This window comes from Procambarus clarkii, chromosome 9 (assembly GCF_040958095.1).
Source record: "Procambarus clarkii isolate CNS0578487 chromosome 9, FALCON_Pclarkii_2.0, whole genome shotgun sequence".
NCBI lineage: Eukaryota > Metazoa > Arthropoda > Malacostraca > Decapoda > Cambaridae > Procambarus > Procambarus clarkii.
Genome location: NC_091158.1, coordinates 32,852,282 through 32,876,566, shown reverse-complemented (window position 1 = coordinate 32,876,566; position 24,285 = coordinate 32,852,282). Strand labels below are relative to the sequence as shown.

Genomic DNA, 24,285 nt, shown 5'->3' with positions numbered 1-24,285 from the left:
AATATTTTCCACGTGTAAATTATTATGTACCTCTCCTGCCTGCGCTCAAGGGAGTACAGTTTTAGGCTCTTTAGTCGGTCCCAATAGTTTAGATGTTTTACTGAGTGGATTCTAGCAGTAAAGGATCTCTGCACGCTCTCCAGTTCAGTAATTTCTCCAGCTTTGAAAGGTGCTGTCATTGTGCAGCAGTACTCCACTCTAGAGAGCACAAGCGTTTTGAAAAGTATCATCATCGGTATAGCATCTCTAGTGTGAAAAGTTCTTGTTATCCAACCTGTCATTTTTCTTGCAGTTGTGACGGCTACTTTATTGTGTTCTTTAAAGGTAAGGTCTTCCGACATGAGTACACCCAGATCCTTTACATTGCCTTTTCGTTCTATGTTATGATTTGCCTGAGTTTTGTACGTGGTTTCCGTTTTTATATTTTCATTTTTTCCATAGCGCATGAGCTGGAACTTATCTTCCTTAAACACCATATTATTTTCTGTAGCCCATAGAAAGACCTGATCTACATCTGACTGGAGGTTCGCCGTGTCCTCTATGTTGCCTACTCTCATGAAGATCCTAGTGTTATCTGCAAAGGATGATACAGTGCTATAGGTTGTGTTCTTGTCTATGTCCGAAATGATGATGAGAAAAAGTACTGGAGCAAGCACAGTACCCTGGGGGACTGAGCTCTTCACGGTTGATGGGCTGGATTTTATTTTGTTGACTATTACACATTGGGTTCTGTTGGTCAGGAAATTGTTGATTCATCTGCCTATTTTTCCGGTAATTCCTTTTGAACGCATTTTATGTGCAATAACACCATGGTCACATTTATCAAAAGCTTTTGCGAAATCTGTGTAAATTACATCCGCGTTATGTTTGTCTTCCATAGCATCTAATGCCATATCATAGTGGTCCAGCAACTGCGACAGGCAAGAGCGCCCTGTTCTGAAACCATGTTGTCCGGGGTAATGGAGTTGCTGTGATTCCATGTATTTTGTGATTTTACTTCTTAGCACTCTCTCAAAAATTTTTATGATGTGCGATGTTAGCGCTATCGGTCTGTAATTTTTTGCCAATGCCTTATTTCCTCCTTTATGAAGTGGTGCTATCTCTGCTGTTTTTAGTATATCAGGAATAACGCCAGTATCTAGGCTTTGTCTCCACAGAATGTGGAGGGCCTGCGATAGTGGTTTTTTACAGTTCTTTATGAATATGGAGTTCCAAGAATCCGGGCCTGGTGCAGAGTGCATAGGCATACTGTTTATGGCTTCTTCAAAATCCAGTGGGGATAGGGTGACGTCTGATATATGATTTGATGTTGGTATCGTATCCATGAAAAATTCATTTGGGTTATCAATCTTTAGTGTGTTTAATGGCTCGCTGAAAACAGAGTCGTACTGCGTCCTCAGTAGCTCGCTCATTTCTTTGTTGTCATCGGTGAAAGTTCGCAGGGGCCCGATACTAGATGTGGTTTTTGATCTTGATTTTGCATAGGAGAAAAAATATTTCGGATTTCTTTCTATTTCACTGATGGCCTTTTGCTCTCTTTGCCTCTCCTGGGTTTTGTATGATTCTTGTAGCTTCCGTTCAATTGTTTCTATTTCTCTACCTAACCTTCTTCGCCGTTCTTGAGATAGGGTGCGACTCTCAAGTTGTTCCGCGATTCGTTTTCTTCGCCTATATAGGGAACGGCGTTCCCGTTCCAATCTGCATCTCTTCCTCTTTTTTCTTAGAGGTATGCGGTTTGAACATATTTCTAGTGCTACTGAGCTTATTTTTTCCAGGCACTGGTTCAGGTTTGCATTTTCTAGCTGTTCTTCCCAGTTTATTTCTGTGAAGTCCTGGTTTATTTGCTCCCAGTTTATCTGTTTATTATTGAAGTTGAATTTGCTGAAATCTCCTCCACCGTGAATCTGGACTGGTTTTGAAGGTCTACTCCCCATGGTTGTCATAACTTCAATTAAGTTGTGATCTGAGTAACAGGTATTTGTAATCATTATGTTCCTGATCAATTCATCATTATTAGTGAAAATGAGGTCCAGCGTGTTCTCCTTCCTAGTTGGTTCTACTATTTGCTGGTTTAAGGCAAACCTGTCGCACATCCGTAGAAGGTCATTTGCATGTGCCTGTTCATTTAGGCTACTTCCTGGTATTCTTTCTGATATTACTGTATTAGCCAGGTGCTTCCATTTCAGGTGCCGTAGGTTAAAGTACGATGGATAAAGTTAGTTATGAACAGCGTTGGAAAGTTTCCTTTGACAATTTTTAGCTAAGAGAAAGGTTGTTTTAGTTAAGAACAGTGATGGTAAGAAATATTAAGTTGATTACGAGAATTACTTTGACATAGTTATGCAAATAAAACTGGGTGACTAAATTTGTTGGGGGAACTGTATTGCTGATGATAATATTTGACAAAGAACTAGTTAGTGAATGGAAGAAACAATTGGTTTAAAGAAACAAAGAACATAAAAATTGAGACTAAGTAAGGGAATGAACACAGTGAACATACGGGGAACATGGTAAAGAACATAGAAAAAATGTGAGGAAAAATAATGAATACAGTGAACATGAATACTGAGTATAAAAGTTATACAGAGAACATGTAAGGGACTGTAATGAACGGGTAAGAACATGTAGTGGAGGAATGGAGGAACATTGAAAACGTTAGGCTGAGAACATGTGCGAACGTGTAAAGGATTGAGAAAGATTGTAAGCGTCGGTACTGCGATGTGAGGAATACTTGCAAGAACATGTAAAGTAGAAAGCGTAGTGAGATGCGCGGCGAACATGCTGAGACATGTAAAGGATTGAGAGAGATTGTAAGGGTTGGTACCAAGATGCGCAGAAAACATACTACAACATGTAAAGTATCAAGAGTAGTGAGTTGGGCGGTGAACATGCTGGGACATGTAATGGATGGAAGGAGTTGGGTATATTTACATATGAGTCGTGTTAAAATATGATAGGGGACACGGTAATAGTTGTTTAAGTCTTGTATAAAATGGAAAGAACTAGAGAATATGGAAGACTAAATACCGATCTGAACTTACAGAGAATATACTATGAACGTGGAAAGAAAGCAAATTAACAGTTACATTTAAATTTATGAGACTTGGATGAGATGGAGGAATATGGGAGGGGGTGAAAGATAATTACGCAGGTTGGGGGTTAGAAGATTACTCTGGTAAGAGCTAGGCTGGAGATGGACTTGATCGAATATATTTATGTTTGATGATCTAAGGCTGAGGAAATGGAGCTTGGCTAATGCCCTGATTAATTTTACTACGTTAGAAATAAGGTGATCTTAAATCTCAGGTGATTTAGTTGGATAATAAAGAACTTGTACAAATGAACTAAGTGAAGAACAAGAGTTGAAAACTCGGTAACTGAACTGCCTTTTATTTACTATGTCTGAAAATGTAGTTGGGTGTTTAAATCACCGGGGGATTTGGACTGATAGTAGTGAATTTACAAGAGTGAACTTGGACAGAGGACAAAAGCTAGAGTTCGGTAACTGTCCCGATCTTATTTACTATGTCTGAAACAACTATGGTAAAAATTTCAGGAAAATTGGTCTGTTACTAACGAACTTGTACAAATGAACTAAGGTGGGGGACGAGAGCTGGAGCTCGATAACTGTTAGATTTGAATTACTACGTTTTAAGTATGTCTGCTTTAAATTTCGGGGGGAAAATGGGCTGTTACTAAAGAACTTGTACAAAAAAACTAAGGGGGGGGGGGGACAAGAACTGGAGCTCAGTAACGGACTTGATCTTATTTACCGTGTCTGAAATACAGAGGGTTAAAATTTCAGGGAATATGATTAGGTATTAACGAAGATACGAGAGAGAGCTAAGGCGGAGGACAAGAGCTAGAGTTTGGTAAATATGTTATCTTTACTTACTCAGTTAGAAGTATGGCGGGTTTAAATTTCATGAAAAATAATGGGTTAGTAACGAAGATATGCGAGGGAACTAAGGTGGAGGATAAGAGCCGGAGCTCAGTAACTGACTTGATCTTATTTACTGCATCTGAATTACACGGGGGTTGAAATTTCAGGAAAATTGATTAGGTAATAACGAAGATATGAGAGAGAGCTTGGCGGAGGACAAGAGCTAGAGTTTTGGTAAATGTGTTATCTTTACTTACTCAGTTAGAAGTATGACGGGTTTAAATTTCAAGAAATAATGGGTTAATAACGAAGATGTGCGAGGGAACTAAGGTGGAGGACAAGAGCTGGAGCTCGGTAACTAAATTATTGTATTGAACTACGTTTGAAAATGACTGTTAAAAATTTTAGGGGGTTGGACTGTTAGTATTCATTATACGACAGGAAACTAAGGCGGGGAACGTGAGCTAGAACTTGCTTACTGACTTTGTTTATTTGTGTAAAACTGACTAGTTTAATGAAAAGGAACTATGAATGAACAATATGAAGGAGAAGGATGGTCCAGATATTATAGAGAAGATAAGATAAGATTACGGAGGTGACTTGACCCAGGGCGTCTGGCTGGCGGTGTAAAGTAAACACAGGTGACGCGGGAGGTTGCGAGGTAAGGGGGGGGGAGGTATGAGTAGGAGATGCAGGGGGAGGGGGAAGGCAGGGGGTGGGGGATGGCAGGGTAATGATTCAGTTATATAGTCATATACTAGTTTCTATGTAAGAATCCTACTTAAATTTTTACAGCCTAAAAATCTGTTTATTCTTGGTATGATCTCTGAAAAATTGGAATTTCTCCCATAAGAACTCTTAACAAACTTGTATGAACTTATTTTCATCATAAGAACTTTTAACAAACTTCTAAAATCTCAGAAATTACTTCCTCATAAGAAATTCTTAATTCCAAATCTGTGACTGCCCAAATTCGCCTGAAAAACCCTGTACCATAAACACGAATTTCTCCCCAAAACAAATTTCGTCTCTATGGGGTCATCCCTACTACTATGCACTAGGTTTACCTGCACATGCTATGCACTAGGTTTACCTGCACATGCGAGGCACTAGGTTTACCTGCACATGCTAGGCACTAGGTTTACCTGCACATGCTTGGCACTAGGTTTACCTGCACAAGCTTGGCACTAGGTTTACTTGCACATGACATGGACTAGGTGCACATGATATGCACTAGGTTTACTTGCACATGCTATTCACTAGGTTTACCTGCACATGCTATGCGCTAGGTTTACCTGCACATGCTAGGCAATAGGTTTACCGGCACATGCTATGCACTAGGTTTACTTGCACATGCGAGGCACTAGGTTTACCTGCACATGCGAGGCAATAGGTTTACCTGCACATGCGAGGCACTAGGTTTACCTGCATATGCGAGGCACTAGGTTTACCTGCACATGCGAGGCACTAGGTTTACTTGCACATGCGAGGCACTAGGTTTGTCTGCACATGTGAGGCACTAGGTTTACTTGCACACGATGTGCACTAGGTTTACCTGCACATTCGAGGCACTAGGTTTACCTGCACATGCGAGGCACTAGGTTTACCTGCACATGCGAGGCATTAGGTTTACCTGCACATGCGAGGCATTAGGTTTACCTGCACATGCGAGGCAATAGGTTTACCTGCGCATGCTGTGCACTATGTTTACCTGCACATGCGAGGCACTATATTTACCTGTACAGGCACACACACAGACACTCCAGAGTTGGAGTTGACTTGCCGTCGTGGGAGGGTGTGGGAGGGTCGCGCTCCCCCGATAATCGTCAATATTCTCGGGTTTATTAAAGGCTACAGTGAAGGATGACAGATCTAAGTAGTCGCAAAGTGTATAACCGCAATAGTAAAAAGAAAATACAGTGATATCACTAAAACCTTGGGTTAAACAGTGAAAAACAGTGACAAACAGGCCACGTGGGAGCGAGGGCCACAAGGCTCTGTTTACATATTGGTACCTGGCAATTTTTTGGTGAAAAGTGGTACAGTTAATTAGTGAAATGTAACACAACAGACATAACGATACAGTGACTGACTCCTGAGCTTGTGTTAGAGAAGAACCGCTATCAACAATCTACTGACATTTAGTGACGAACCACGCAGGAAGCGACGACGGATTACCTCGTCATCCGGACATTTCTCTTATCCATCTAGTTGTGTGAGCGGACCGGCTCTAGCTGGTGGGTACCGCCTCTTGTCTTGTCAACTATTCTGGTGTACAGAGTGTGGTAAAAATATTATCAAATTCTTGTCTGTATACCATATATATTTAAAATCTCAAAGTGGCTCATTCCGGGTAGAGGTTGACACTTACGGGGCCCTCGTGACACGCACACGTACCCACATGCACACACCCACATGCGCGCACGCACACACACACACACTCCATAGTGTATAGTAAGTCACTGGAGACGGGAGACCTACCAGGAATATGGAAGACGGCGAATGTGGTCCCAATATACAAAAAGGGTGACAGGCAAGAGGCACTGAACTACAGGCCAGTGTTCTTGACTTGTATACCATGCAAGGTGATGGAGAAGATCGTGAGAAAAAACCTGGTAACACATCTGGAGAGAAGGGACTTCGTGACAAATCGCCAACATGGATTCAGGGAGGGTAAATCTTGCCTGACTGGCTTAATTCAATTCTACGACCAGGTGACAAAGATTAAGCAAGAAAGAGAGGGCTGGGCGAACTGCATTTTCTTGGATTGTCGGAAAGCCTTTGACACAGTACCGGATAAGAGGCTGGTACATAAGCTGGAGAGACAGGCAGGTGTAGCTGGTAAGGTGCTCCAGTGGATAAGGGAGTACCTGAGCAATAGGAAGCAGAGAGTTACGGTGAGGGGTGAGACCTCAGATTGGCGTGAAGTCAACCAGTGGAGTCCCACAGCGCTCTGTACTCGGTCCTATCGTGTTTCTGATATATGTAAATGATCTCCCGGAGATTCATTCTCTCATAGATTCATTTTTCTCAATGTTGCGGACGATGCCAAAATTATGAGAAGGATTAAGACAGAGGAGGACTGCTTGAGGCTTCAAGAAGACCTAGACAAGCTTAATGAATGTTCAAACAAATGGTTGTTAGAGTTTAACCCAAGCAAATGTAATGTAATGAAGATAGGTTTAGGGAGCAGGAGGCCAGATACAAGGTACCATCTAGAAGATAAAATACTTCAAGAGTCCGAGAAAGAAAAAGACTTGGGGGTTGATATCATGCCAGACCTGTCTCCTGCAGCCCATATCAAGAGGATAACATCAGCGGCATATGCCAGGCTAGCCAACATAAGAACGGCATTCAGAAACTTGTGTAAGGAATCATTCAGAACTTTGTATACCACATATGTTAGGCCAATCCTTGAGTATGCAGCCCCAGCATGGAGATCAATATCTAGTCAAGGATAAGACCAAACTGGAAAACGTTCAAAGGTTTGCCACCAGACTAGTACCCGAGCTGAGAGGTATGAGCTACGAGGAGAGACTACGGGAATAAAACCTCACTTCGCTGGAAGACAAAAGAGTTAGGGGGGACATGATCACCAAATTCAAGATTCTCAAGGGAATTGATAGGGTAGATAAAGACAGTCTATTTAACACAAGGGGCACACGCACTAGGGGACACAGGTGGAAACTGAGTGCCCAAATGAGCCACAGAGATATTAGAAAAAACTTTTAGTGTCAGAGTGGTTGACAAATGGAATGCATTAGGAAGTGATGTGGTGGAGGCTGACTCCATACACAGTTTCAAGTGTAGATATGATAGAGCCCAATAGGCTCAGGAACCTGTACATCTGTTGATTGACGGTTGAGAGGCGGGACCAAAGAGCTAAAGCTCAACCCCCGCAAGAACAACTAGGTGAGTACACACACACACACACACACACACACACACACACACACACACACACACACACACACACACACACACACACACACAGGGAGGGAGGGAGTTCAGGGAGGGTAAATCTTGCCTTACAGGCTTGATAGAATTCTACGATCAGGTGACAAAGATTAAACAAGAAAGAGAAGGGTGGGCGGGCTGCATTTTTTTGGACTGTCGGAAAGCCTTTGACACAGTACCCTATAAAAGGTTGATGCATAAGCTGGGGAAACAGGCAGGAGTAACTGGTAGGGCGCTCCAGTGGATAAGGGAGTACCTAAACAATAGGAAGCAGAGAGCTACAGTGAGGGGTGAGACCTCAGACTGGCGTGAAGTCACCAGTGGAGTCCCACAGGGCTCTGTACTTGGACCTATCCTGTTTCTGATATACGTAAACGATCTCCCAGAGGGTATAGACTCATTCCTCTCAATGTTTGCTGACGACGCCAAAATTATGAGAAGGATTAAGACAGAGGAGGACAGCTTGAGGCTTCAAGAAGACCTAGACAAGCTTCAGGAATGGTCGAACAAATGGCTGTTAGAGTTTAATCCAAGCAAATGTAATGTAATGAAGATAGGGGTAGGAAGCAGGAGACCAGATATAAAGTATCACTTGGGAGATGAAATACTTCAAGAGTCAGAGAGAGAGAAAGACCTGGGGGTTGATATCACGCCAGACCTGTCCCCTGAAGCTCATATCAAGAGGATAACAGCAGCAGCATATGCCAAGTTGGCTAACATCAGAACGGCCTTTAGAAACTTGTGTAAGGAATCTTTCAGAACATTATATACCACATATGTCAGACCAATCCTGGAGTATGCGGCACCAGCATGGAGTCCATATCTAGTCAAGCATAAGACTAAAATGGAAAAAGGTTCAAAGGTTTGGCACCTGACTAGTACCCGAGCTGAGAGGTATGAGCTACGAGGAGAGACTACGGGAATTAAACCTCACTTCGTTGGAAGACAGAAGAGTTAGGGGGGACATGATCACCACATTCAAGATCCTCAAGGGAATCGACAGGGTTGATAAAGACAGGCTGTTTAACACAAGGGGCACACGCACTAGGGGACACAGGTGGAAACTGAGTGCCCAAATGAGCCACAGAGATATTAGAAAGAACTTTTTTAGTGTCAGAGTGGTTGACAAATGGAATGCATTAGGAAGTGATGTGGTGGAGGCTGACTCCATGTTTCAAGTGTAGATATGATAGAACCCAATAGGCTCAGGAACCTGTACACCTGTTGATTGACAGTTGAGAGGCGGGACCAAAGAGCCAGTGCTCAATCCCCGCAAGCACAACTAGGTGAATACAACTAGGTGAGTATACAGACACACACACACACACACACACACACACATACACACACACACACACACACACACACACACACACACACACACACACCTAACAGTAAATATCATATCATCATATCATATCGTGTGATATCATCTTGGAGTTGACATTACACCAAACCTGTCTCCTGAAGCCCACATAAAAAGAATAACGTCTGCGGCATATGCGAGGCTGGCTAACATCAGAACAGCGTTCAGGAACCTGTGTAAGGAATCATTCAGAATCTTGTACACCACATATGTAAGACCAATCCTGGAGTATGCGGCCCCAGCATGGAACCCGTACCTTGTCAAGCACAAGACGAAGCTGGAAAAAGTCCAAAGGTATGCTACTAGACTAGTCCCAGAACTAAGAGGTATGAGTTATGAGGAAAGGCTGCGGGAAATGCACCTTACGACACTGGAAGACAAAAGAGTAAGGGGAGGACATGATCACAACCAACAAAATTCTCAGGGGAATCGACCGGGTAAACAAGGAAAAACTATTCAACACTGGCGGGACGCGAACAAGGGGACACAGGTGTAAACTGAGTGCCCATATGAGCCACAGGGACGTAAGAAGGAACTTTTACAGTGTCAGAGTAGTTAACGGATGGAATGCTTTAGGCAGTGATGTGGTGGAGGCTGACTCCATACACAGTTTTAAATGTAGATATGATAGAGCCCATTAGGCTCAGGAACCTGTACACCAGTTGATTGACAGTTGAGAGGCGGGACCAAAGAGCCAAAGCTCAACCCCCGCAAGCACAATTAGGTGAGTACACACACACGCACGAACGCAAACGCACGCACACGCACAAACACACACACACACACACACAACAAACACACACACACGCATGAGGAAAAGCCAGGACATTTTTCCTTCAGCCAGGGAAAATGGAGGGACATCACCACACACAGGGTCGGGGGTGAATGGTGGATACCTTTGAATGGCTCAACCAAACATTAGAAGGATTCGGCAGAGACCTGAAGGCAATGCAAATGGGATTCAACATGGGCCTGCAAGAACTGAAAATGGGATTCAGCAGAGACCTGCAGGAAATGAAAGAGGTATTTGGCAGAGACTTGCAGGAAATGCGAGCATTAATACAGAGCCAATGGAGTGAGTTGGGGGAAGCCAAAGAGGGGGTAAAGAGACTCAGGGAAAATCAGAATTCAAACCAGCACAGGGTATGCAACCTCCTGGAAACAGGGGACGAAGCTGATGGAAGACTCCATCCAGGGGGATTCTCTTTTGCAAAAATACTGCAGAACAGCCCAAGTGCTAGGGCCGCCTTAGAGGCAGCGGCTATGAAAGCAGCTACTTTACCGGAAGCTGCAAAATGCATTGAATAAATGCTGGAAAGGAAAAGAACAGTTATAGCTGTAGGAGTACAGGAACCAGAGGAATCCAATCGGGAGAAGTGGACAAGGAGGGACCGAGCAACTATGACAGATCTTGGAGGGAATGGATGTGGAGGAGGCAAATGACAACATAGAGAAGGTTTTCAGGCTGGGCTTCTACAAGAAGGAAAGGAAACGATTGATAAAGGTTGTGCTCACGAACGAGGCAACAAAGGAGAAAATCCTATCCAGGAAGAGCAGACTTGTGGGAGGATAGAAGGAAGGCTGCAGAAGCAAGGAGGAGACTCAGAGAAAGGGGGTGGGGATATGGGAGCCACAGGACTCAGCTCAGTATCTCCAGGAACCTCAGAGGGGAGTGAAAATCCCCCCACCAGCAGGCCAGCATCCCCAGGGATGATTGTAACAGAAGCTTGCCACCAACTAACCCCTCAGCCATCCCCCCACCAATCACCTGCACCTCCCCAGACAGTAAAGTCCCTCTTCAGACCATGCCCCCCCATGTTCCCTGACCCCAGACTCCCCCATGCCCCTGTCCTCCCCCAACCCCTACCCCAGGTCCTCACTGTTCCTGCACCCCATGGCCTTCCATGTTTCTCCAGCCCATACCCTTCCTCGTTCCCCCACCCCGAGCTCTCCTTCCTACCCCACCCCCTCCCTCCCCAGGCTCCCCTCCCATCCTAAACCCCTGACTTCCCTGCCAACCCATCCCAGTCACCCCTGCATTCCCCAACCCGTGACCTCCCTCCACATGCCCCTCCAACTCCCCCATCCTATGCCCCAATTAACCCCCAAACTCCAGACCCCCCTCAGCTGCACCACGTCAGAACCCCCTAGCCCCTCTGTTCCAGACCCACACAGCCCCCTCTCACCCCAGACCTCCCCAGGTCCTCCTTCCTAGGCCCTCCCACCCCAGGCATCCCTTGCCCCCAACTCCAGTGGAATCAACAGAAACTGAGAATGGACAGAGGAGTCAACTTCAAGGTCATGTATTCACACATAGATGGGATTACAACAAGGCTAATGTACTTAGGGAAAGAACACAAGAAGTAAACCCGGATATAACTGGACTCACAGAAACAAAACTCTCAGGAATCATAACGAATGCGGTGTTTCCCCAGGACTAAACTGTAATAAGGAAAGAGAGGGAAAGAAGGGGAAGCGGCGGAATGGCTATACTGATGAGAAAGGAATGGAGTTTTCAGGAGATGGTTATTCCGGGCTGCAAAGGGTTTAGAGACTTCATCACAGGCACCATGACGATGAGAGGACCAAGAGTAGTAGTAGCAGTGATATATAACCCAAGACCGAATGAAAAAAGACCCTGGCAAGAGTATGACAGAAACAACATGGCAGTTAACACTATCATTGAGAGAGTAGCCGCTGCTGCCTGTAGAAACCGATCCCATCTGCTCATAATGTGGAACTTTAATAATGGAAGGATAGACTGGGAAAACAAGGAACCACATTCAGGTGAGGAAGCATGGAGAGCGAAACTGTTGGAGGTGCCGACTAGAAACTTTTTAAGTCAGCATGTCAAGGGTCCCACGAGAATGAGAGGCAATGATGAACCAGCAAGACTCGACATAGTATTCACTCTGAACGATTCAGACATAAGAGAAATCGGTTTTGAAGCTCTCGTAGATATGAGTGATCACAGTGTGTGTACTGTTGTTTGAGTATCTGGTCGAAGAAGGGTTAATGTACTCAAGGAAGGGACCAGAGAGCAAGAGGCCGGCATTCCGGAAGGGTGACTATGAGGAGATGAGAAAATTCCTAACTGAAATAGCTTGAGAAACAGAGCTCAGAGGAAAGACAATTCAAGACATGATAGACTACATCACACGGAAGTGTAATTAGGCAACAGACAAGTTCGTCCCAGTCCAAAAGAAAAAATAATGAAATGCAAATGAGAAACCCATAGTTTAATTAGAGTTGTAAGCTAGGAAAGTAACTAAGTAAAAGGGCGTGGAGAAACTATAGAAACAACATTCACAAGAGAGGAGAGAAAGATACCAGAGTACCAGGAATGAATACGTCAGGGTGAGAAGAGAGGTAGAGAGGCAATATGAAAATGACATAGCGAGTAAGGCAAAGACTCAACCCAAACAGCTACATAGCCACATTAGGAGGAAAACAACAATGATGGAACAGGTAATGAAACTGAGGATGGGGCAGAAAGATTCACTACAAACGATAAGGAAGTGTGCAAGGAACTCAATAAGAAAATCCAAGGAGGTTTTCACCTCAGTGCAAGGAGAAGTCCCAGAGATAAGATAGGGAATATCAAACCAATTACCACTAGAGTAGTTTGTGATTACCAGTGGGGAGGTGAGGAAGTATCTGCTAGAATTGAACGTGACAAAGGCTATAGACCCAGATGGAATCACATCATGGATTCTAAAGGAAGGAGCAGAAGCACTGTGCCTGCCACTCTCCATGGTGTAAAACAAATGACTGGTAACAGGTGAACTGCCAAAATTTGGAAGCCGGCCATTGTAGTCCCAATATACAAGAAGGGTGATAGGCAGGTGGCACAGAACTACAGTCCATAACTTGCATTCCATGCAAGATGATGGAGAAGATTGTGCGATAAAAGATGGCCAATCATGCCTAACAAGTTTAATTGAGTTCTATGACCAGGCAACAAAAATCAGGCAAGAGAGAGAGGGCTGGGCAGACTGCATATTTCTGGACTGCCAGAAAGCTTTTGACACAGTACCACATAAGAGACTAGTGCACAAACTGGAGATGCAGGCAGGAGTGAAAGGGAAGGGACTCTACTGTATAAGGGAGTACCTAAGCAACAGGACACAGCGAGTCACCGTGAGGGGTGAGGCCTCAGAGTGGCGCGGAGTCACCAGTGGACGAAGCTGGAAAAAGTTCATAAATATAAAAAAACTGTTTAATATGAGGGGTAAGCGAACAATGGGACACAGGTGAAAACTGAGTACCAAAATGAGCCACAGAGACGTTAGAAAGAACTTTTTCAGTGTCAGATTAGTTAACAGATGGAATGCATTAGGCAGTGATGTGGTGGAGGCTGACTCTAAACACAGTTTCAAATGTAGATATGATAGAGCCCAGTAGGTTTCAAGAACTTCAGGAACCTGTGTAAGGAATCATTCAGAACCTTGTATATCACATATGTAAGACCAATCTTGGAGTATGCGGCCCCAGCATGGAGCCCGTACCTTGTCAAACACAGGACTGAGCTGGAAAACGTTAGAGGTATGCCACTAGGCTAGTCCCAGAACTATGAGGCAGCGTGAATCACGAATAAAGGCTGCGTAAAACGCACCTCACGTCGCTGTAAGACAGGAGAGATAGGGAGACTTGATCATTACCTATAAAATTTTAAGAGGAATCGACAATGTAGATAAAAATAAATTGTTTAACACGGGGGTATGAGAACAAGGGCACTCATGTGAAAACTGAGTACCCAAATTAGTTACAGGGACGCTAGAAAAAAACTTTTTCAGTGTCAGAGTAGTTATCAGATGGAATGCATTAGGCAGTGATGTCGTGGAGGCTGACTCCATACACAATTTCAGATGTAGATATAATAGAGCCCAGTAGGCTTAGGAATCTGTACATCAGTTAATTGACGATTGAATGGCTGGACTGAAGAGCCAGAGCTCAACCTAGCAAGCACAACTAGGTGAGTACACACAATAACACTCCTAGAAACAAGTTCTAAGTCCAAAACATAGTATACAAGACATAGACGCAAGCTCGCTTTCTCTCTCTCTCTCTCTTTATATATATATATATATATATATATATATATATATATATATATATATATATATATATATATATATATATATATATATATAGACACCAGAGGCGGAGCGCATTGACAAGTTACTGGATGAATGATGCTTATTTGGAAAATCAAATATTAAAAGAGACTCAAGTCATGAGAGGGTGTGGCATGATATCTAGACAACAGTTCATCAACCCACGTAAGAAAACGAATAGATTGTTTACTTACTTATTAAAAATGAATAAATGGAACCAGAGGCATTTCCATGGTATTACCATGGTACTGACACCAGAGTTAAGAGGAGTTTCATGTAAAAAATAAATTCGTCTGTAGCAGACATAGGCCTTCCAAACTATGACGGTGGAAGTAGTCTGCCCACGAAGTAATTTAGTGAAAGTAGCATGTAAGCATTATTAGTCTTATATATACTGGGATGGTTTCCTAACACCTCTTATGTATTCCAGTTTCATAGATGATAGTTATAGTCTCTTACTTATGTAAAGTCTGTTATAATAACACTAGTATACCTTGCCAGATATGTGATGCATGAACAGAGTGAATACCAATGGGGAATGCGAATCAACGGCAGATTTAATGGCATGATTGGAGAGCTAGAGCGCGAGGAGTCCGACTTCTGCATGATAGCAGCGCCCACACCCGAACGCCTCGAGGCAATCGACTACACCAAAGGATACACACCTGATGTGATGGTCGTTTTGTCCCTCAAGCCCACGCCACTGCCGGAAAGCCTCTCGCTTATACAACCCTTTGAAGGTCTGCTCAAGAATCCATATAATAAGAAAATGTGAATATATTTCAATAGCAATTTTAAAGGCCCCTCCAAGGGTTCGAACTTTGGCCGCCTTGGTAGCAGACAAGGTCTATTCCCATTCAATCAACGGTAGCGTTACTAATTTTGCAAGGATGTAATCCCAAATTATATCCAACACTCTGCTACGCTCTTGGAGATAAGCTACTGGTTTAACACTAAAGAGATCATTAGAATTTTCCGTTCATATATTTGTAGATTGGGTACCATTCAAGCTTTACTCACACACAACACACGTAGAGTGCAATGCAGTCATATTTATCCAAATATATATATAAATATATATATATATATATATATATATATATTTATATATATATATATGTCGTACCTAGTAGCCAGAACGCACTTCTCAGCCTACTATGCAAGGCCCGATTTGCCTAATAAGCCAAGTTTTCCTGAATTAATATATTTTCTCTATTTTTTTCTTATGAAATGATAAAGCTACCCATTTCATTATGTATGAGGTCAATTGTTTTTTTTTTGGAGTTAAAATTAACGTAGATATATGACCGAACCTAACCCTACCTAACCTAACCTAACCTATCTCTATAGGTTAGGTTAGGTTAGGTAGCCGAAAAAGTTAGGTTAGGTTAGGTAGTCGAAAAACAATTAATTCATGAAAACTTAGCTTATTAGGCAAACCGGGCCTTGCATAGTAGGCTGAGAAGTGCATTCTGGCTACTAGGTACGATATATATATATATATATATATATATATATATATATATATATATATATATATATATATATATATATATATATATATATTGTATCAGAATCTTTACTTTAAAAAACATAACGTATCGAATACTTCTCGTATTCATCATCAGATCTAAAAGAAAAAACAAATCACAATCAAATAACTGGTAAACAAAGAACTCATACTGAATATAATTGCCTATCAAAGAAAGGAAAATGCTTAAAAAACAAAACACTTAAGCGCACTTAAAGTGATCAATACAAATAAAACTTATTAACTGTCACATATATTAAAACTAATTTAAAATCCATTAAACTACAAGATGAAATTTATAACTACTAATACAAACCATTCCATTAAACTTACGTGAAGTGATCAGAAGTGAAACTTGATACCCAACACATTGATACTAAACAGTATAACAAATATTTATATAATGACTACAAATCTACAAAAAATGTATGTAAAATACAAACAGAATAAACGACAATTATAAAGTACTAACCAAAATCTTATAAAAAACTCAAATATTAAATAAAATTAAATACCAAAAAATGTATTATATATCCTAAATAAAAGATTATATTAATGTACAATGTTAAGACATGAAATAAGTAAGAAAGGGCAAAGACTTGGTAAACTAAACAAAATTAAACTACCAAAATAAACTAAAAATCAAATTACAGGGCCTACTGTGCACTATACAGTGTACAATTGAACAGCTGAAAGGTTGCTATTTATCAGAGGCCGCAGCTCCTTTATATATAAGGATTCCATAACTCTCAAATCTGACTGGCCATTCATACAAGTGTCCAGAATTTTAAAATCAGATTCCAGCAGAGAATGAACAAACTCATAACAATGGTTTCTAATCTCCGAAAATGCTGGTTTAGACAATGGTAATCCAGTCCTAAAAGATAATCCCCGGTGCTCAAGTATCCTAATCTTAAAGTTCCGAATGGAACTCCTGACATATCCAGCATTACAGCTGGAACAATTATACATATATACGACATTTGAGCACAAGGGGGTAGGCACTTTATCTTTAAATTTAAAATAAGAGCCTATGGTATTTGTGTTGACAAAAATAAATCTAAAGTCTACTTGAGGATAACACTGCTGCAACAGTCTCCTCAAACGACTCCTTACAGAAAAGCTAATACTACCATAAAATGGTAATTTAATATATTTAAGATCCCTTTCCAATGTAGTATTCCTACACGATGGGTGAAACTTCTTATTTAAGAAATTCCTTATAAAAGTATAAACCATATGCACAGGATAACCATTATTTGAAAAAAATTTCACAAGAAAATTAATTTCCTGATCAAAGTTATTCCAATTAGAACATAAAACAAAGGCCCTATTCAGTAGAGTGTTAATAGCATTTTTCTTAAAAATATCAGGAACAAAGGAATTAAAATTTGAACCTAAACCAGTAAAGGTTGGTTTCCTAAAAACATTAGTGTTGAACCCATTGAGGTTATTCACTTTTACATCAAGAAACGACACTGAATTATCAACTTCACACTCTGCAGTAAACCGTATATTACTATGTTGTGCATTAAGATACTCTCTAAATTTCTAAATATGATACTGGTCCCTAAACAACAAAAAAGTGTCATCTACATATGTCCTGTACAAGACTGGTTTAAAGGCCGAAGGACAATTATCAAGCCAATTTATTTTGTGAAAACTCAAAAAAGCATTAGCCAGTGCAGGACCTAAAGGAGACCCCATTGCTACTCCATCAATTTGTTTATAATAAATATTATTAAACATAAAGATGGAGTCTTTAACTGCTATTTCTAACAGCCGTCTGAATATTTTACTACAAAATCCAGACACTAAGTTAGTGTCCGCAAATAATTGACTTACACAGATATCAATGGTTTCCAACAGAGGAATATTAGTAAAAAGTGATTCAATATCGAAACTGGCCATTATAGTTGGGAACTCAAAATTTAAAGAGGAAAGTTCTTTTACAAAATCCTGAGAATTTCTCACAGTAAATTCATTATGCGTTAATGGTTCTAATAATGGAACCAGAAACTTAGCCAGTTTATAATTAAAAGTGCCAATCGCTGATAAAATAGGACGAATCGGTATACCTGTTTTATGAACTTTAGGTAACCCATATAAGATGCCAGGCTTAGAGCCAGTTGCAAGTAATTTAGTATAATCGAAAAGAGAGTCTTTCAAACCTCTTAAAACTCTATTCAGTTTATCCTCACATTTCAAAATATACGAGAATGGGTCTATATCAACCAACGTAAATTTAGAGGGGTCATCTAACAACCTTTCCACCTTATTAACATACTCTAACTTGTCCAAAACCACTATACCCCTACCTTTATCTGGCCTGGTAATGCAAATATTCCTATCGTTCTTTAAGCCATTAATACACTCCAATTTCCTTTTGTCAAAAGGAGGGAATGTAGATCTATATTTACCAAAGTCGTTAAAGACTTCATGTTCAACTTCATCTTGGTTTCCTGGGTTGATTTTGCATCTTTAAAATGTAAATATGAAAATTATAATGAAAAAAGGGTTGAAAATGTAGACTTATTCACGAGAAGAAATTGCGTAACTTGGGTATACCTTCATTTAATTCGGTGGACCCTGATAAGGTGGTTTTCAATTTTTCAAAGAGAGTTCTGTCTCCCATTGAGAAAGAACTTCTCTCTCTGGGGTTAGACTTCGGGTTGACGTGTAAAAAACCTAACTTTGTTAATCATTTTTTAGGTTTTGAGAGGTTATGCAACACATTGAAAACTTGTACCCTAAGGACTGGTACAAATTATAGTTGGACCAATATCATTAGTACTGTTTCCTCCTTAGCACATGAAGTCTTTAACGACTTTGGTAAATATAGATCTACATTCCCTCCTTTTGACAAAAGGAAATTGGAGTGTATTAATGGCTTAAAGAACGATAGGAGTATTTGCATTACCAGGCCAGATAAAGGTAGAGGTATAGTGGTTTTGGACAAGTTAGAGTATGTTAATAAGGTGGAAAGGTTGTTAGAAGACCCCTCTAAATTTACGTTGGTTGATATAGACCCATTCTCGTATATTTTGAAATGTGAGGATAAACTGAATAGAGTTTTAAGAAGTTTGAAAGACTCTCTTTTCGATTATACTAAATTACTTGCAACTGGCTCTAAGCCTGGCATCTTATATGGGTTACCTAAAGTTCATAAAACAGGTATACCGATTCGTCATATTTTATCAGCGATAGACCCCTCTAAATTTACGTTGGTTGATATAGACCCATTCTCGTATATTTTGAAATGTGAGGATAAACTGAATAGAGTTTTAAGAAGTTTGAAAGACTCTCTTTTCGATTATACTAAATTACTTGCAACTGGCTCTAAGCCTGGCATCTTATATGGGTTACCTAAAGTTCATAAAACAGGTATACCGATTCGTCCTATTTTATCAGCGATAGACCCCTCTAAATTTACGTTGGTTGATATAGACCCATTCTCGTATATTTTGAAATGTGAGGATAAACTGAATAGAGTTTTAAGAAGTTTGAAAGACTCTCTTTTCGATTATACTAAATTACTTGCAACTGGCTCTAAGCCTGGCATCTTATATGGGTTACCTAAAGTTCATAAAACAGGTATACCGATTCGTCCTATTTTATCAGCGATTGGCACTTTTAATTATAAACTGGCTAAGTTTCTGGTTCCATTATTAGAACCATTAACGCATAATGAATTTACTGTGAGAAATTCTCAGGATTTTGTAAAAGAACTTTTATCTGTAAATTTTGAGTTCCCAACTATAATGGCCAGTTTCGATGTTGAATCACTTTTTACTAATATTCCTCTGTTGGAATCCATTGATATCTGTGTAAGTCAATTATTTGCGGACACTAACTTAGTGTCTGGATTTTGTAGTAAAATATTCAGACGGCTGTTAGAAATAGCAGTTAAAGACTCCATCTTTATGTTTAATAATATTTATTATAAACAAATTGATGGAGTAGCAATGGGGTCTCCTTTAGGTCCTGCACTGGCTAATGCTTTTTTGAGTTTTCACAAAACAAATTGGCTTGATAATTGTCCTTCGGCCTTTAAACCAGTCTTGTACAGGACATATGTAGATGACACTTTTTTGCTGTTTAGGGACCAGTGTCATATTTAGAAATTTAGAGAGTATCTTAATGCACAACATAGTAATATTGGGTTTACTGCAGAGTGTGAAGTTGATAATTCATTGTCGTTTCTTGATGTAAAAGTGAATAACCTAAATGGGTTCAACACTAATGGATTTAGGAAACCAACCTTTACTGGTTTAGGTTTAAATTTTAATTCCTTTGTTCCTGATATTTTTAAGAAAAATGCTATTAACACTCTACTGAATAGGGCCTTTGTTTTATGTTCTAATTGGAATAACTCTGATCAGGAAATTAATTTTCTTGTGAATTTTTTTCAAATAATGGTTATCCTGTGCATATGGTTTATACTTTTATAAGGAATTTCTTAAATAAGAAGTTTCACCCATCGTGTAGGATTACTACAGTGGAAAGGGATCTTAAATATATTAAATTACCATTTTATGACAGTATAAGCTTTTCTGTAAGGAGTCGTTTGAGGAGACTGTTGCAGCAGTGTTATCCTCAAGTAGACTTTAGATTTATTTTTGTCAACACAAATACCATAGGCTCTTATTTTAAATTTAAAGATAAAGTGCCTACCCCCTTGTGCTCAAATGTCGTATATATGTATAATTGTTCCAGCTGAAATGCTGGATAAGTCGGGAGTTCCATTCGGAACTTTAAGATTAATATACTTGAGCACCGGGGATTATCTTTTAGGACTGGATTACCATTGTCTACACCAGCATTTTCGGAGATTAGAAACCATTGTTATGAGTTAGATCATTCTCTGCTGGAATCTGATTTTAAAATTCTGGACACTTGTATGAATGGCCAGTCAGATTTGAGAGTAATGGAATCCTTATATATAAAGGAGCTGCGGCCTCTGTTAAATAGCAACCTTTCAGCTATTCAATTGTACACTGTATAGTGCACAGTAGGCCCTGTAATTTGATTTTTAGTTTATTTTGGTAGTTTAATTTTGTTTAGTTTACCATGTCTTTGCCCTTTCTTACTTATTTCAAGTCTTAACATTGTACATTAATATAATCTTTTATTTAGGATATATAATACATTTTTTGGTATTTAATTTTATTTAATATTTGAGTTTTTTATAAGATTTTGGTTAGTACTTTATAATTGTCGTTTATTCTGTTTGTATTTTACATACATTTTTTGTAGATTTGTAGTCATTATATAAATATTTGTTATACTGTTTAGTATCTATGTGTTGGGTATCAAGTTTCACTTCTGATCACTTCACGTAAGTTTAATGGAATGGTTTGTATTAGTAGTTATAAATTTCATCTTGTAGTTTAATGGATTTTAAATTAGTTTTAATATATGTGACAGTTAATAAGTTTTATTTGTATTGATCACTTTAAGTGCCCTTAAGTGTTTTGTTTTTTAAGCATTTTCCTTTCTTTGATAGGCAATTATATTCAGTATGAGTTCTTTGTTTACCAGACATTTGATTGTGATTTGTTTTTTCTTTTAGATCTGATGATGAATACGAGAAGTATTCGAAACGTTATGTTTTTAAAAGTAAAGATTCTGATACAAGATGTTCAGTATATCCCTGGTTTTCCTATTCATCTTAAAATTAAGATTCCCGAAGGGAACATCGATCATAAATATATATATATATATATATATATATATATATATATATATATATATATATATATATATATATATATATATATATATATATATATATATATGTCGTACCTAGTAGCCAGAACGCACTTCTCAGCCCACTATGCAAGGCCTGATTTGCCTAATAAGCCAAGTTTTCATGAATTAATTGTTTTTCGACTACCTAACCTAACTTTTTCGGCTACCTTACCTAACCTAACCTTTAAAGATAGGTTAGGTTAGGTTAGGTAGGGTTGGTTAGGTTCGGTCATATATCTACGTTAATTTTAACTCCAATAAAAAAAATTTACCTCATACATAATGAAATGGGTAGCTTTATCATTTCATAAGAAAAAAATTAGAGAAAATATATTAATTCATGAAAACTTGGCTTATTAGGCAAATGGGGCCTTGCATAGTAGGCTGAGAAGTGCGTTATGGCTACTAGGTACGACATATATATATATATATATATATATATATATATATATATATATATATATATATATATATATATATATATATATATATATATATATATATGCGGAAAATCCACAGAGAAATATGAAATGAGGTGAACGTTTCGGCTTTGTTAAAGCCTTTGTCAACACCAGACTGAGTCTGGTGTTGACAAAGGCTTTAACAAAGCCGAAACGTTCACCTCATTTCATATTTCTCTGTGGATTTTCCACATAAAATGATCAGTGTTTTGTGATCGTCAATTGCATATATATATATATATATATATATATATATATATATATATATATATATATATATATATAATATGTTGTACCTAGTAGCCTGAACGTCGTACTCGGCCTACTATGCAAGGCCCGATTTGCCTAGTAAGCCAAGTTTTCCTGAATTAATATATTTTCTCTAATTTTTTTCTTATGAAATGATAAAGCTACCAATTTCATTACGTATGAGGTTAATTTTTTTTATTGAAGTTAAAATTAACGTAGATATATGACCGAACCTAACCAACCCTACCTAACCTAACCTATCTTTATAGGTTAGGTTAGGTTAGGTAGCCGAAAAAGTTAGGTTAGGTTAGGTTAGGTATGTTAGGTAGTCGGAAAAACAATTAATTCATGAAAACTTGGCTTATTAGGCAAATTGGGCCTTGCATAGTAGGCTGAGAAGTGTGTTCTGGCTACTAGGTACGACATTATATATATATATATATATATATATATATATATATATATAACTGACAACTCACACCCCAGAAGTGACTCGAACCCATACTGCCAGGAGCAACGCAACTGGTATGTACAGGACGCCTTAATCCGCTTGACAATCACGACCGGACATAAGGAAGTGATATATATAGAATGAGGTGATTTGATAAAATGCTATGCCCAAGATTACCATCCGAGTGGCGGCGGGGAAGTGGTTCAAATAGGTTCAGCTATCACTTCCTTATGTCCGGTCGTGATGGTCAAGCGGATTAAGGCGTCCTGTACATACCAGTTGCGTTGCTCCTGGCAGTATGGGTTCAAGTCACTTCTGGGGTGTGAGTTTTCAGTTGCATATAGTCCCGGGGACCATTCAGGCTTGTTCGCATATATAAATAAATATATATATATATAAATATATATATATATATATATATATATATATATATATATATATATATATATATATTTATATATAAGAACTAAGCTACCAATTAGCTTAGCTACCAATTAGCTTACCTAACCTAACCTATAAAGATAGGTTAGGTTAGGTAGGGTTGGTTAGGTTCGGTCATATATCTACGTTAATTTTAACTTCAATAAAAAAAATTAACCTCATACGTAATGAAATTGGTAGCTTTATCTAAGAACTCTGACCCGGCCAGGATTCGAACCCATGCCGTCTAGGATCACCCCTAAAGGTACACAGTACTGTGACCACCGCACTACTGATCGTTTATATAAGGATTCATCAGTCTAGGTGCTTATTAACTAAGCTCCCTGACTGACCAACCCCCGACGACACTCATGGATCCATTTGGGTACATTTTTTCATCAAATTCTGTCGCATGCATGGGCCGCACTGAGTCTAACATGTGTGAGAAAGCTGCATGAACGCGCAAGCCATATATCACTAAGAACTCTTTGACCCGGCCAGGATTCGAACCTATGCCGTTTAGGGGTGATCCTGGATGGCATGAGTTCGAGTCCCGTCCGGGTCAAAAAGTTCTTAGTGATATATGGCTTGCGCGTTCATGCAGCTTTCTCACACACACACACACACACACACACATATATATATATATATATATATATATATATATATATAGATATATATATATATATATATATATATATATATATATATATATATATATATATATATTTATATATATATATATATATATATATATATATATATATATATATATATATATATATATTGTGACGGTAAAGCGTTGGTGTTCGGATGTTTCAAAAGCTAGGGGCAGAGCCTCGTCACATAATAGAAAAAAAAGAGAATAGCTGGAGCTTTCGTCTGTGGTAAGGTAATGGGAAGACACACAAAACACAAGTAAATTAACAATGAAATTTTAATTACTTTAGAAAAACAAGACATGAATAAAGTTAAGCACATAAAATATGAAAGACAAGTCAACAAACAAAATAATATGAATAATCACTGGCAAATGAAAAGTTACGTTAAGACAAGTGAGTTACAGTGATAGCAAAATAAAATATGAATGCTGGAATAT

At 39.3% G+C, this 24,285-nt stretch overlaps 1 protein-coding gene across 1 annotated transcript in view; it reads left to right on the top strand.

Moving 5' to 3' along the window:
* Positions 1-24,285, top strand: part of LOC123750795 (glutamate receptor ionotropic, delta-1-like) — a 149,478-nt gene that overhangs the window by 41,254 nt on the left and 83,939 nt on the right. Inside the window, exon 3 of the mRNA XM_069321434.1 lies at positions 14,825-15,063. Coding sequence (XP_069177535.1) covers positions 14,825-15,063 — 239 coding nt within the window. The remainder of the gene's footprint in view (positions 1-14,824; positions 15,064-24,285) is intronic.